A 16,104-nucleotide genomic window follows, 5' to 3' on the forward strand; every position below is an offset into this window, starting at 1 on the left:
AAATTAGCCAGGAGACCAATTGGATGTTGAAATGCGACTCAGTGTTTCTCTGTCTGGGTCAGTTGGGGACAAAATCCAAACAAATCAAGTGAATATTTTCCTTCTTCGCACAAAATTCCCTCGTTGTGTTTCAGCAGACAGAGTTTTCAGACAGAAAACAAACAGGAAGTGGTGCACGAAAAAGACTGTAACTCTATGAGAGACACCCACTGGATCTGCCTGACCCCGACTGCTGCTGAGGATTCATGTTAATTAGCTTTGGTCAAACCCACAGAACAAGGACTGTGGATTTCATCCCCCATCGCTTACTGTCGTGCAGGGGGCGGAGCCAGACATTGTTAACACTCGGGCGCAGCCCAAACTTAAGGGGCCGAAAATAAAACCATGACGTTTTGCGACAAGCCTGAAGGCTCCGCTAGTTGTCGGGCGACCTGTAGATGGCGATGTCTCTCCAGAAGCTAAAAGAGCTCAGCTGATTAAAATGTCAAACTTTACAGCAGAAATAAACATGTTTAAAACCTGGTACAAAAACAGTTTTGGTCTCTAAATCTAATTTCGTGTTTATATAACTCACCTGTTTACATTTTATTAAGGACTAAAGTTATCTATAATCGAGGGCGTGGCAGGTGGGGTCACACACTGCCAAGATGGCGACGGCGAAGCAGCTCAGTCTGAGCTTCAAAACCGCTCTCCGGAAACCTGTGGGTGACGTCACAGAGGCGACATCCACCTTTCTACTTCCTGCAGAATACCTGAAGAACAGTGTGCAGTTTTAAAAGCAAACACTGATCTGATTTATCTTCATCAAACTTCAGTTAATTGACAAATGATTGAAAAACTATTTGTGGGATTGTTTTTGTTTTAGTTGATTTCTTTGTTTCCAGTTTGGACAGAAAAACAGAAACATTAAAATGAGTTTACAGCAGATTATAACGAACCCGCCGGGTGTGACACCGTGCTTCAACTTCTGGCCCCCCCTTCACGCAGCTCCTGTGCACCTGCGCTCTGGGGGGTGGGGAGGTGTGTTTCTATGCGCTCGTGCGCTCGCCTCGCAGACAGCAGCGCGCGGCTGCAGCGACCTGTCTCTTTAAGTTGGTGTCAAAGCCGATTACCGCTGATCTCCGTCGTGGTTCTGCTTTCACCGTCTGTTCCCGGAGTCTATTTTGGTTTGGCGTCGCTGCCGGTACGAGAAGCTTCCTCCTTCTCCTCTGTGTTTTCTTTTTTTTTTTTTTTCTTGAGCGCGCGGTAACTGAAAAGTTTGGAGCTCGGGCACGCGGGGAGGTGCGGTTGTTCTCTGCGGCTCCGCTCGTGAGGAGAGCCCCGCATGAAAGCCCCTCATTCCGGCGAGCTGCTGCGGGTGATGTGCGCTGCTCCGCGGACACTCCAACTTTTTATACCATGGTAAGCCTGGATTACCTTTCCCCTGCACACGGACATATTCACCGCTTTCTCCTCGGTATCCTTCCGCTAAATATAACGGAGCAGACGCGGGAGATGTGATGTGATGTGATGCCGCTGGGGACCGTTTGAAGTTGGCACCAAAATATTAATAATACTAGTAATAATAATAATAATAATAAAAACCCGCACATTACTCCGGGGTGAACGTAAAATGCAGAAGAGCGTGCGGTACAATGAGGGCCACGCTCTGTATCTGTCGGTGGTTGCGCGTAAAGAGGGCACCAAGCGCGGCTTCCTGAGCAAGAAGACCACGGAGAACAGCCGCTGGACCGAGAAGTACTTCGCCCTCTACCAGAACGTGCTCTTCTACTTCGAGAACGACCAGAGCACCAGGCCCTCCGGTATTTACCTGCTGGAGGGATGCACCTGCGAGCGGGCACCGGCTCCCAAGGTCTCCGCCATCAGCAAGGAGCCCATGGAGAAACAGCAGGTGAGTCCTGCTGCACTGTGCCGGGCTTTCAGGTCCTTTACTGAGGGGGGAGTCAAAGTACTTCAATACAAGTAAAAGTACTAAAATACTACCTGTAAAATGTGCTTAAAATAGTTATTTCACATATATTTGTATTTTTTCTTCATATAAACAAGAAGAAAAGTAAAAAAAACTAAACTAAAACAAGTTGATTGACATTAAAAATAAGTTTATATGTTCTTACAGCTTATTTTAAAGACTCTAAACTAAATTAAAATTACACAAAAAGCTGATTTTGAGCACTGAACTCAAACTGTTTATTTTAAATGTAAAAAACTAAAGAAGCAGAAAGTGAAGCACATTAACATTTCACTGAAGTAAGTACTTTCCACCACTGATACTGGGAGAGACCTGAAGCAGCAGAGGAGGAACAAACCAGTTCACCCAGTTAAAGGTTTACTGGTTTAGAGTATCAGCTACAGTGTTGAAAAATAATATGTCATGTTTTCACCTTTTTTATTAAAGAAATAGCTTCATTTTGTTTTTTTTAGCACCTTTTATCCCACATGCATTTTATCCTTTTTTCTCAGCAACATTATCGGTCTGACGTGTGATTTTGTCAAATTAATTCAAAGTATAAAAGCTGCCAGGACGTTTATAAAAATGATTTAATATTTAGTGAGAATCACAAATTAAATCTAATTATAAAACAGTTCAGTGTTGAATAAAATATTTTTTTCACTTTTTATAGAAACAAACCTGCAGTAAAAATAGAGATAAAACTATAATACAATCTGCTTTCATGTCAAGTGATTTTATCCCGACTGGTTTTTGTGCCGTGGTTTCTCTGCTCGTCTCTCTGTGCTTCAGCTGAGGGAGAAGCTGCTTTATAATAAATGTCATTCACCACACACACACACACACACACACACACACACACACACACGCACACACACACACACACACACACACAGATATAGTATCAGTAGCATCAGTATTTACGCTCCCTCTTCACCCTGAGCTCTGTGTGTGTGTGTGTGTGTGTGTGTGTGTGTGTGTGTGTGTGTGTGACAGAATGATCTCAACTCAAGTAGATCGGCATCTGATCATCACTTTCATCGTCAATTAGTCTGCAGATTATTTCCTTTATTAATTCTTTGGTCTTTAAAATGTCGGGAAAATCGTTCCCAGAGCTCAGTGTCTGATCAGCTTCTAGATGTTAATATAAAAACCTCCAGCTCACTGTCACAGAAGATGCCAGTAGTCGATCAATCGATTCATTGACCGACAGAAAATTTGATTGGCAACTATTTTAATACTAGTTTAATCCTGTGAGTCAAACAAACACTAATCCTTCTCTGAGTATTATCAGTTCTTCTCTGTTGTATGTTTATTGCAAAAGTGAATATCTTAAATTTTCCCTGTTCATTTAAAGATGCTGTTTTGACATCGATGGTTATTTGCAGCCGTCAGTGGATTTAGTTTAAACGGACGGAGAAACTTCATGTTCACGTTTTGCAGTAGAAGATATCGACAGGAACACGGTCTCTTCCTCTGTAACGTCACAGACTCTGTAGCGTGTGGAAAACAACACGTCGGCTTTACAGACTCTAACAAAACAGGAACTATTGATGATTTTATTGTAAACAGAATCAGTCTGATGAAAAGTGTTTGTTCTTTGAGATGCTAATGCTAATTTTAAATGACCCATATTCCTGTTCTTCGCTGCTGCGGGATATGAAGATGTTTCCTCCTCATCAGCAGCTGTCGTCATGTAGATTATTATTTCATTAATGTGGGTTTTTCTTCCACACACTCGGCTGCTTCTTCACGTTTGGACTCGGTTTGTTTCTATGTCTTTTTGTTTTTTGTTTTTTGTTTTTTTTTAGATTCAAGCTGGATTATATGAGTTAAATCTAATCGTCTCATCATCGCTCAGGTAATCTGTCACGCCTCGCTGGACGCACGCCGCCTGTGACACCCTGACCCAGTCATGACTTCGCATGCCGTGTTTACAGGGCGCAGAGGAGCAGACATGTTGGAGTGTGACGTTTGTTCTCTTCTTCTTCTCAGTGTTATTGTCACTTAGGGGCTGTAGGAAAATTATTAGGGGCGAGAGGTTTTCAGGAAAAGTAGGAAGCGGAGGAGAATCTTTTAATTTATTCTTAACCTGCAGGTTTGTGTTATTTCTGCTTCCCGTGAGAAATGAATGGTGTAAAGAAGATATCAAATAGGATTGGATCAATCTTTCTTAGTTCTCCTCTGTGACCCGCCCGTTTCCTGTTAGCTCACTGGCTTCACGCTTCAGACCGTCCACAACGTTCCCACACTGAAATAAATATCAGACCGCCATGTGTGATTACGTCACAGTGCTGCGTGTCATTCACAATATTTCTTCAGTTACATGTTGTTATATTTTTATGTTGTTTTTTTTATTCTGTGCTGGAGAAAAAACCCTCCGACACAACAGATCAACAGGCTGCAGACAAACGAGGACAGGAAGCTGCGCAGAATATTAGGGATGCCCCGATTTTTGCCGCCGATACCGATATATGAGCGAGATCGGCCGATACCGATCATTTTTGACATGCGCCACAGATGGCGTACGTTATGTCAGACTCACACACTTTACAAAAGTTCAGCATGACCAACACGTTTTGTTTCAGCCGCCTGTCGTGTGCCGGCGCAGTGAAGGTGGGAGGCGGGACACAGTGACGCTCAGACACCAGAGTATTAACCACACATGTCGGTTCTAAGGTGATCGGTGACTAGAAGCTTTGATTCTGATCAACTGATCACGTATTTTGAAAATCGACCGGCCGTGATTCAGGGACAGAATATTACAGGAACACTTGGTCGTAATGATGTAAAGAAAGAAACAAAAGATGAAGCTCTTGAGGGAGAAAGGGAGCAGGAGAGCGAGGTGTAATGCGACAGTAAAAAAGGGAAATAAATGAATAAATAATGAGAATATATCTGACTCACCTGGAGGTTGCTGCAGCACCGTCACCGCCGCCTCGGTGTAGAACCAGCTGAGTTCTGACGCATCAACAAACAGCTGTCAGTGAAAACTTCACAAACTCCCCAGTGACTTTGTTGCAGTGAACTCACTTATTATTAATCAGTTATTATTTGCTTTTACTTGAAGACTTTAATTTAGGGAAGTGGCGGCTTGTCTTGTGTTGGAGCTCGTGTTGCGTCCCACTGTCCTCCTCTTAGCAACCGACCAGGCTTTGCTCTGATTTGACGGGACAAAAATTCACAAAGCAAAAACATCAATTTTAAACAGCTGACAGTCGACAGCAGCCGCCGTCTCATCGGCAGAGTCCGTTGCCTTTGTAAATTCCTCCTCCCCGTCAACACCTGCGTCCGTTCTCACGCTGCTCGTCTGCAGAGTTTCCAGTTAGAAAAGAACCAGGAGTTCAACCTTTTACTCCGAAAAACAAACTACATCATGATATTCCTGCTGTGTTTTCATTACTCAGCCGCAACAGAGAAGTAATTCTACAGCTCCAGGCCTTTTTAAAACACAGGTTTCCTCATGTAGTAGAGAAGAGACGGCGTGTGTTGTGTCGCTGGATGTTCACCTGACGCGTCACCTGTGAGCGGCAGGAGGATGCAGGATGCTGCGATCTCTTATTTTACACCTGAACAGAGCCGTGTGTTCGAGCTCCGGGTCGCAGGTCCAGAGACACGACCCTTGATCTGAAGATGTGACGATGTGACAGCGGAGAGCTGCGCCTTCGGGCTTCTGGGAGATATTTGTGTCGTCATGGTGCCACACGTAGAGAGCGGGAATCGCTTTGTCTGAGCTTCCTGTCGTTATCAGGCCTCATGTGATCACAGCTGATTCATGCACTTCTGTCTGTTCGAACGCAGCTTTAACTTTGATCTGAGCTACGCACCTGTAAACGCACCTGAAGCATCAACTAAGACAAAGGTCAGGAGGGTTCGTACAACGTGTCATCACAAGAGGAAGTGTTTATAGCGTTGCCCTCAGCTGTTCACATGAGAGTGTGAGAGAGAAATAACTGTGTAAAGAATGAAAAAAGATGATGATGATGATGATGTGACTCTTTCTACCTTTTTATCCTGTGATTTGAATATTGCACTTGACCACATTATGATTTTGATTATAAATCGATTAATTGTGCAGCTGTATCATCAACTAATCTGCCAGTTACTTTCTTGATTAATCTATTTATTATTATTAGTTCTGTAACAAAGTATCGTCGTCACGTCTTGTTTTATCCGAACCAACCGTGCAAAAGACTTTCAGTTTATTTTAATGTTAGACGAAGAAAATCAACAAATTATTCCAAGAAAGCTGATTATTTAGAATCTGGAATTAATCAATCGATTTATTATCAAAATAATTGCAGATTCATTTTTTTAGTCGTTGCAGCTCTGGATGACATTTAAAAAAAAAAAAATCTTTATTTATGTAGAAGAGAAAAACAAATCCAACAGAAACAAATCTACATAAATAATATAAGTATTGATAAATAAATAGAAATAAGTGAGTAGCAACGGGACACACATAGAAATAACCTTCTTCAGAGCTTCTCCGTGTCATGGGGAAATGTAAAGCAGATCAATATTCTTCAGAGAGGGGTCCCAGGTTCATGTGTTTACACCATGTTTTACATCCGTGTCAGTGACGTCGCAGACTGACAGTAACAAGACGCCGTCGCCGTCTGATCTCCTGATGACGGCTGCTCCACACGAGGCCGAGGCTTTTCCACGGAGCGACGTTAAACTGTTGAATTTATATGTAGCTTTATTTTGAAAAGTACCATCTGAACTCACTTTGTGTCCTTCCAGTTTTTCTTTTTTAAATATTCCACTAGCTACATTTAAGTTCGTCTAAAATTTCAAGTAAAATCAAAAACGCTTGTTACTGGTTGATTTTGTAGTGAAATGTTTTAGAGCTATAAAATCCACGAAGCTTCTTCTGGTCGTCACGGTTCAGGGAGGCAGAGCGTCACGTTGTCACTCATCCTCAGGCTAAATTTACTTTCGCTCCGGGGGCAGGTGTTTCACGCAGCCCGAGTGAGACGACACCTGATTGGATGAAAAAAAAAAATTCTTGGTCTTCGCTTGGAGTTTTTCAAACATGGCGGCGGGTATCGAAACAGAAACAGCTGGTTTAAAGCTGCACTTAACAATATGTTTGCTGAGGCGTGTGTGTGTGTGTGTGTGTGTGTGTGTGTGTGTGTGTGTGTGTGTGTGTGTGTGTGTGTCCCGAGACGTGAGGATGCAGGTGTCCTGAGAACAACAGGAAGTGAGTTATTGTAGTTTGTCTCTGGTTTACTCGTCCATTCATCTCTATTTCATAATTCAGTCAAATGCGAATCGCAAATAAACTTAAATCTGCTCAGAAACTTCGGCTGCACGTCCTGCAGAGAAACAAACTCATATTGCGATGTGCGATTTCAGTTTTCAGGAATTTCTGTTTGATTTTCAAACAACATTTTAACAGATTTTACCTTCATGAAAAACAAACAAACTGCAGCTCCTCAGTCGGGATATTCCACTTGGCCATGTTACGATTTCAATTATATTTTTGATTAATTGTTATTGTAAACTGATACAGAAAACCCTCCTCATAACTCCAGACCTGAAGCACCGTCAGGTTTCCTTCAGTGTGGCAGTGATCCGGTGACGGTTGTCTGTACATCCATCAGTTCACTGCACACACGGTCCTGGACCTGTATCACGCTCAGCGAGGCGGCGGCGGCGGCGGCGGCTCGTGATGAAGAGCGGCTCGTCCACTGATCAGAAGCTTCCTCCAGTCTGCGTTTTTAGGTTTTTAGGAAATGATTTCTCGACCTTGAGAGAGAAGACGATGGTTTGTGTTTGTGTTTGCGTTGCAACGCTGTTGTTGGTGTCTTATTAATTAATTATGCGGTTAATCGCGTCACTAACCAGTACACAGATGCCACTGCATGTATGCAGATGCAGATGCAGATGTTGCTACTCTCCAGAAGTTTCTCTGTCGTCGGTGACAGACGCTGCCTGGATGATAGTTTGTTTGCTCCCTCCCCCTCAGGTGGATCAGTCTAAGACGACGAGTTATTAGATATTAACTCGTCTGTTGTGATTTCTGCCTAACGAGCTGGAAACTTTGTGATCCGAGCTAAAAGCTCGTCTGACTCATTGTTTTTGTGCACTAATCTGTGTCATTGTGTTTTATAGTTTACAACAGGAAGTCACATTTACACTATAGTCGAAAAAAAGCTCCTTTTCCAGTCTGATTTCTGAACTCACTGTTTCTCTGTTGTTCAGATCTGCTCACGTCTCTGCGGGGAACAGCCTCAGCTCACTTAATGTTATAGTCAGTAATTATTTTATGACCAATTTGAAGATTGAATCCCATTGAGACGAGTCATGTGACCTGCGGCCTCTGGCTCACTCATCTCCTCCAATCACTCCCTCCTTATTCTGTCTCGTCTTGAGTTAATTTATTTGTTTTATTTAGAAAGATCTAAGTAGCTTTTATTATTATTATTATTATTATATTATTATTATCATGTGCAGAGCTGGGTGGATGTCAGATACTTAAACCTGCAGTAATTTGTTTTATTCTTTGGACACAGAACAAGTTGTGAACAAACTTATCGACACATTATCACCTCCTCACATCAGTGTCGTCAAACAGTCGCCCGTTTACACATCCAGCGTTTACTTGACGTCCTGTTTCAGGCGACCGGACTAATCTAATATTGACTCTTCTTTTAGCTTCAGTTTACTCTCCAACAACTGTGGAATATAAATGATGTGACTGTTGAACTGGCAGCTAAATGCTCCGCTGTGTTCAGTGCTGCTCCACAAGCTTGATGAGACTGAACCTAAACATTAAAGGTCCATATTTCACACTTTTCTGGTGTTTTACTTGATGTTTTGAAAGTTTTAATATATCAGTAAGAATTTTAGCACTTCCTGTCCTGAAGTCTTAGTCTCAGGTTTTTTGAATGTGTTTTTGGTCAAACGGCTGAAATGAGCTCTGTGGTTAACACAAACAATATTATTCTACAACATAAAATACACCAGTAAATACCCCAGTCCTGATTTCTTTCAGCTTTCATGTGACTAAAGGACGTTAAACATTGTCACGTTGAACATGAAAACCGATCTACTCACCAGTCCACCTTTACAGCCTCGTTAACTCACCAGTCCACCTTTACAGCCTCTCTGTGTTTAAACAAACTGTTCCTAACTCTGTCAGAGGAAAAGGCTTTTGTAGAAGAATCAAACTACAAGTTGCAGTTTAGTGGCGGTGACGTTGAAGTCATGTGACCGTGGTGTCGTTGGTTTATAGCTTAGCATTAGCTTTTTACTTCTGCTGATTGTATTTAGGCTTCAAACATCGTAAAGTGCTGAAGATTATCCTGCAGAGATCAGGTCAACGCTCAGAGAAAACCAAATCCTGCAAGGTTTGGATGGTGGGTGCAGGTGGGCGGGGCTTGGTGACTGCTTTGTTGTGACATCACAAAGTTCCAGAAGTCCTGACGGCTGGTTTTAAGGCTCAGTTTCTGAATACAGGCTGTGTGCATTTCTCTGTGGACTGAGGCTTTGATACTTTCACAGTATTAATATAGAAGCTAGAGCTGATCTATAATCACACTACACATGGACACAGACCTTTACACTGGAGAAAAAAACTTTTATTATGTCAGCCTGGTTGTTTTATTTTGAAGGGCTGGGTCAGACGTGATGATTTTTTAAAATGTATTTATTTATTTTTCCTCTGCCCACCTTTGCTTTATGCTAATGTTACTGCCCACTTTAGGCTACTCACCCGTGCACCACCTGACTGGTGTGTTTCCATGGCGACGAGGGTTGACAGTTGAAGTGGCTCGTGCACTGTGACGCGTGCAGTAAATTGGATAGGCGGCGGCGGAAAAACAAGGAGATGTGAAGGGCGGGGGGGGGGGGGTCTGAAAGTGTTCGTACAGTCACATGGAAACAGTCAGTGAGGAAGAGGAAGATGGTTGTTATAATGAATGTGTGAATTATATGTGACACGTGTAAATATATATATATGTTCGGGTGCTTGACTCAGCTGCAGAAAGACGCACAGAGAGGAGAACCAGGAAGCTCCGGTGCTGCAGTTAACGCAGATAAAAACCAAAGATTTAAAGTGTGAATGAGCGACTGTGACGACGTCTGTGTTTTTGTATTTGTGAGTTTGTATCTTACATGTGGCGCTGCTCTGGGACGCTGCTGTGCTCGACTAAGAATAGCATCCTTGCTGGTCCTTTAGCCTGCAGTCACTGTCTGAATACCAAGTCAACACAACACACACACACACACACACACACACACACTCTACTACACACTGCTGGTACCTGTGCTATTTGTAGCCCACCTTTTTTACTGTACTCTGAGTGGACCTGTGTGTTCGCCTTGTCTCTCTCTCTCTGTCGGTGCATCGAGACAAATCATTTCGTTTCTTCTGTCTGTGCGTCAGGACTGATGATGGCTAAGGTGCCGAAATGTCCCGAAGCCACATGGATATTTTAAATCCTGTGGACACTGCAGTTGCTCTGTGTGTGTGTGTGTGTTTGTCTTTTTCACAAATGATCAGGTGAAGGTGCGTCGTGAAGCAGCGCTACGTGCGTTACTTTCCTGTCAAGTTACATTAGAATAACACAAGGAGTGAAACATTCACATCCAAAGCTAAACGGCCATGAGTCAGGACAGTGAGCTGCAGTGACAGCTGATGTGTCTCTTGCACGGGAGAATAAAAGCAGAAATCAAACATTTAGATGAACATAAATTTACAAAACAAATGCAAATAAAAGATGAAGATAAAATCTTGAAATGTTGAAGAAAGGCGACAAAATGAATTTAAAACTTCAACAATACAGGAAATACAGTTCAGTTATATCTCGTCTTGTTGATCCAGGTTTGAACAGTTTTTTAGCAAAAGAGAATCTGCAAAAGAAAATTGTGAGTTGATGCACGTTTTTTCATCCGCTGCTGTTAATGTGAATATTAAGAGTTGGATTAACAGCTGTTAACTCTCCAGTCTGAGCCATTAAACCATCACAGAGGAGGGAGCAACGAGACGACGTCACTATAAAAACTCGATAAACTTCAAAACAAATGTAAGAAACAGGATGAAAATCTGAGGTTTCTGTTTCTCCTCACTGCTCCGCACAGATCCAATGTTTTCGTCTCTTGATCACATGATCATTTATTCTCTAAATCTGTGTCCATCTCATGTTACTACTTTTATTCCACCTTCGCCTTCACCTTTTGCAATACATTTTTTTTAATTTTCAGCATTTCTGCAGAAGAATTCACATGAAATGAAATGACACGAGCAGGAAACCGATCATTTAAACTTGGACAAAAAAAGTGTCCGGGATGTTAAAGAATCCATAAAATCATGATGATGATACCAACAAAGCTCAGTAGCACAGCTGAGTGGGTTTGTTCGGGCCCAGGACGTCAGGTTCTGGGTCCTGCAGGTCGTTTCATGTCGAAGGTGAAGCTGAGTCTCAGACTCTCTCAGCTGCCTGCGAACTGCAGCTCTCATATTTGTGTCTGTGCCAGACAGATGAACTGATTTCTGTGACTGGACGCAGCGATGCTGGGTGCAGGGCAAGGCTTAAAGCTCTCTCCCTCTGTCTGTCTGTCTGACTGTCTGTCTGACTGTCTGTCTGTCTCTCTCTCTCTCTCTCTCGCTCTCTCATTGTTATGTTATCCTCTAGCTTAAAGCAGGCTTGTGGCTGGGGAAGCCGCATTAGCAATGCAAGGAGCTGAACAAGCCTTGATGGTTATGTAAACCCCCCCCAACACACACACACACACACACACACACACACACACACACACACACACACAAGCCCTTAAGCCTCTCTCTGGTCCATAGCCGACACACGCTAGCAAGTGTCTCTCACCCGCTTATCGTTACATCATTACTATACAGGCCTACTTTCCTCCCCGTGGCAGCGTCACGGCGGAGGAGTGTACCGTCACATGTGATAATGTAAAGATGCAGCAGGACGCTGTGGTTTCACTTTAATAACAAAAACTACTAAAATATAAAAAATATCCTCGTCAGCTGACGGAAAGACCGAGACGCTGTCAACTTTCTGTCAAAGTTTAAAGTCAAGTAAACGTGTCGTTCATCTTCCCTTTCTGTTTAAAAATACATCAGTGTCATATTTAGATCAGTGCAGCTGAAATGTGGAAAGAGTGATGGTTGTTTATCCTCTGCAGTGAAGTGGGTCTGTTTTTTTAGAGCAAATATTACGTAACGTTTTTCTAATGTTACTAATTCTGTCTGTGCTTATTTATTATTAGACTGTCAGACTGTGAAATGTGTGAGACATCAGGGCTGCAACTCAAGATCGTTTTCGTTATCACTTTACCTGTGTTCACCTGTCCGTTATTTTCTCACTTAATAGTGAAAAATGTTTCTAATAGTTTCCCAGAGTCGAGGTGACGACTTCAATCATGTGTGACAAAGAAAAAGCATCAAATCCTCATATTTGAGAAGCTGGAAACAGCAAATAAAAAACAGCAAATGACCAAAAAGATTATTTAATTACCGAAATAATTGCATCAACTAATCAATTAACAGACTAATAACTGCAGCTTTAGTTCTCTATAAGCCTCCTCCACGCTCCCTAAAATAAATATGTCATATAATCAGATCAGTGTAGTTTTAATTTTCCAGTTTAGTTAAAAATATTTTAAGCGTTATACTTAAAATGTCTCAGTTATTGTTTCTTTAGATTGTGGTGATGAAAAAATTACACAATGAAAATACTTATTCCATTAGCGATAAATTACCTCTTAAAGGGCCAGTGTGTAGGATTTATGGGGATTTGATATAATGATATAAAATTCATCATTTTGTTTTTATTAGTGTAAAATCACCTGAAACTAAGAGATATTGTGTTTTCATGAACCCAGAGCGGACAAACTGAAGGCCACCGTAGATTCTCCTGCACGTTTGGAAAGGGAGGGGTGAGGGGAGGGGCATCCAGTTGGGTGCAGTCTGCAACCTGACCACTAGGTGCCGCTAGATCTTGCACACCGGCCCTTTAAGATGTTGCCATTATAAAAATAAACTGTATTAATAACTCATATATATCAGTCTAAAATCAGTTACAGTAACCTGGTGAATCCAACTCTCCAGGTTTCCTCTTATTTAACTCGGCCTCAGTCCTCCTCGCCTGTGATTGGCTAGTTTAGCGACATGTGACTTAGAACCAGGAAGTGTTGTTGTTGTTTGTGAAGCGGATGAAGTTTGGAGAAGCTTGGACAGTTAATCCGTCTCCATCCGGCTGTTTCTTTTAGAGCAGAGAAACACGCTGTTCGTTGTAATCACTTCCTCACAATTTACTCCGGTGTCTTGGGTTTTAGAGAAACTAACCTCCAAACTCTTTGTATGTGGACGACAGGCTTCACTTTCACTGTAATCCGTGCAGCCGTCAGTTAATGAATTCTCAAAACAAATGAAACACGGTTGAAATCGGTTGAAAACACGAGTCTGGATGAGAAAAACTGACATTGTTTTGCTTCTGCTGCGGGAATGTGTTCATGCATAAACACATGGAAATCAAGTGTGTGTGTGTGTGTGTGTGTGTGTGTGTGTGTGTGTGTGTGTGTGTGTGTGTGTGTGTGTGTGTGTGTGTGTGTGTGTGTTGTACTGTATGTACTGTCTGAATTATGCATACCCTGATTAAAATGTCCCAGTAACCCTGAAGAGGAGAGGTGGTTACAGGAAGTGGGTGTATGTATGATTGAAAATATAAATATTGCAGCAGGTGATATTAATTATTTGTGTTTTGTTTTTTAAGAAATCATTAAAGTGTCGCTGAAAAAAAACCAATAAAACAGTAAATTCAGCATCATATGAAAAGTTTGAAATCACTGATCTGTCATTGACAGTAACTTGACGTTTGTGATCTTGTTCCTGTGTTTTCATCTTATTGAAGCTCAAATATAAAACACTTCTGAACTCTGCGTCCTGAGATCCGTCCTCTGTCTCGCAGACATAAATTTAGAAATCTTTCATCTCCTCTCTGTGCTATTTTCAGTTACAATTCTTCCAGAGAAAAAGTCGGTGATCTTACGTCGTCTCTGACCCTCGACTCTCAGATTCTCTCGCCGCTTTTTGTCGCAGCATCTTACGTAAGAAGTAGAGCGCACCGTGTGCATGAATTCTTTTACCTTGAAATGTCAGAAGAGTAAAAACCAAACCGACCGGAGACTTGTCAGACCCGCTTATGTACAGTAAGTCACTTAATTAGATCATTGATGTTGCTGTGGCGACGCTGGGGGGGGGGGTCGTCTAATGTGCTGTGACACGGTGGCTCGTCGCTGTTGATGTGTTTTGACAGAGTGGCAGGACTCGGTGCTGTGAAAGACAGGCTGGTCATCGAAGTTATAACCCGGAGGCGACATGGCGCTCGTGGATGACACGACCCATTTCATAGAGCTGCAGGGACGATCCTGAACGCACCTCTGCAAATACACACATTTTTATTTATACACATTTCTTTTCTTTCATCAAAAGCCTTGTTCCAGGTCAGTGTGTTCACCGACCTGCAGAGTCTTTACGTTTCCTGAGCAGTGAAGGATCTGGCTACGTGCTCATTTCTTTGATGCTTTTCATGCAATAACCTGTTAAATAAAGTTAAAAAGTGTCCTGAAAGTTCAGACCTCAGCTGACTTATCCTGACAATAACTAAACCCCAAAGTTTTGATCTGCACACACAGATCTGTAAAGATAAAGTAACTGTAGAAGCCAGTGGAGTAATGGAGCGTGGTGTGGAGATCAGAGCATCATATTGTTTCTGCAGCTCAGCTCAGGTTGGAGGTTGATGCTCCTGTGAGTCGGTGTTTGTGGCTTCCAGATGATCTCGGTGTTTACGTTTGGTGATGCAGATGTTTAAGTGTCTGCTGATGAGATGAAACGTGACAGATGTGGCTCTGTCGAGTGTCACTCTCACCTTCACTTTCCCTTTGATAAACCAGGCTGCCGTGTCCGTCCTGGATCTACATCAGAGTGTGTTTACAATGTACGACATCCTGTATGAAGTGACCTCTGACCTGAGCAAATAAAATGAAATCCACCTCTGATTGTTTTCTCTGTGTTTTCTGGAACGCAGCACTACTTCCTGGTCATTTTCGGCCACGAGGGACAGAAACCCCTGGAGCTGCGGACGGAGGAGGAGCCGGACTGTAACGAGTGGGTGGAGTGTATCACGCAGGCCAGGTGAGATTTCACTGCTGCTTTTCTGGAGCACATCCTCTCAAATACTGCACTTTAAACACAGGTGTGAGGTACTTGCACTGCTCTACAGTTTGGAGGGAAATGTTGTAATCTTTTATCCAACAGCTGCAGTTGCTACAGATTTAGATTTTACATTAAAAACAACAACATGGATAAAATCTAAAATACATTAAATCGAAAAGATTAATTCACTGTCTGTGTGTGACCCCAAAGAGGTGAGATTATTCAATAATCATCCACAAAATGACTTGTGTGTATGACCCTCAGCTACATCAGTATCTAATGATGATGTCATGACCTCTTTTACTTTTGTCACTTTAAGGACATTTTACTGTTTGCTGCAGTTTTATTGCAGTATTTTGGAAGAGGGACTTTTACTTTGTAGTAAAGACTTTTCCACATTGTAATAATTGTGCTTTTACTTCAGCAAAGGATCTGACTAGTTGTTAATTTCATCTCTGTTAATACACCCCAGTTGCTTTTCATGCATTAAGCTCTTTAAGTTTCCCACATAACAAACAGCAATTTTGTGCTTTTATTCTGAAATTTAAGCTGGTTGTTAAAAAAATAACTCCTCTACTTTCTGCTTTTGCACATTTGACACAACTGCTGTGTTTGTGTGTGTGTGTGTGTGTGTGTGTGTGTGTGTGTGTGTGTGTGTGTGTGTGTGTGTGTGTGTGTGTGTATGTGGACGTGTTCTGCTCGCAGCGGTTCACATTTAGGTCACACTGGTGCTGTATTGCTACACTGATTACATCACAGACTTGATCTCGCCACTCGACCTCTGTTACTCTCGGCTCTCTCCCCTCTCGGGCTCTTTCCTATTTTTATCTTCAGATTCAGTGAAAAAAAAGATGATGCACCTCAAACCGCCTGTTTGTTTTTGCACCGCCACACGTTCCTGTACGTCCGCGTCATGTGAGGTTGTTTGCCTTTCAGTTCGTATCTAACGTGAACTGTCAGATGAAGTTCA

The 16,104-nt window shown here is 42.4% G+C and overlaps 1 protein-coding gene across 1 annotated transcript in view; it reads left to right on the forward strand.

Annotated features, from left to right (window-relative positions):
• Nucleotides 1–1,026: 1,026 nt before the first annotated feature.
• The window catches only part of rasgrf2a (Ras protein-specific guanine nucleotide-releasing factor 2a), a 31,426-nt gene continuing 16,348 nt past the window's right edge, over nt 1,027–16,104 (forward strand). The window contains exons 1-2 of the mRNA XM_056404418.1: nt 1,027–1,891; nt 15,007–15,113. Coding sequence (XP_056260393.1) covers nt 1,613–1,891; nt 15,007–15,113 — 386 coding nt within the window. The 5' untranslated portion in view covers nt 1,027–1,612. The remainder of the gene's footprint in view (nt 1,892–15,006; nt 15,114–16,104) is intronic.

The sequence above is a fragment of the Seriola aureovittata genome, chromosome 18 (assembly GCF_021018895.1).
Source record: "Seriola aureovittata isolate HTS-2021-v1 ecotype China chromosome 18, ASM2101889v1, whole genome shotgun sequence".
NCBI lineage: Eukaryota > Metazoa > Chordata > Actinopteri > Carangiformes > Carangidae > Seriola > Seriola aureovittata.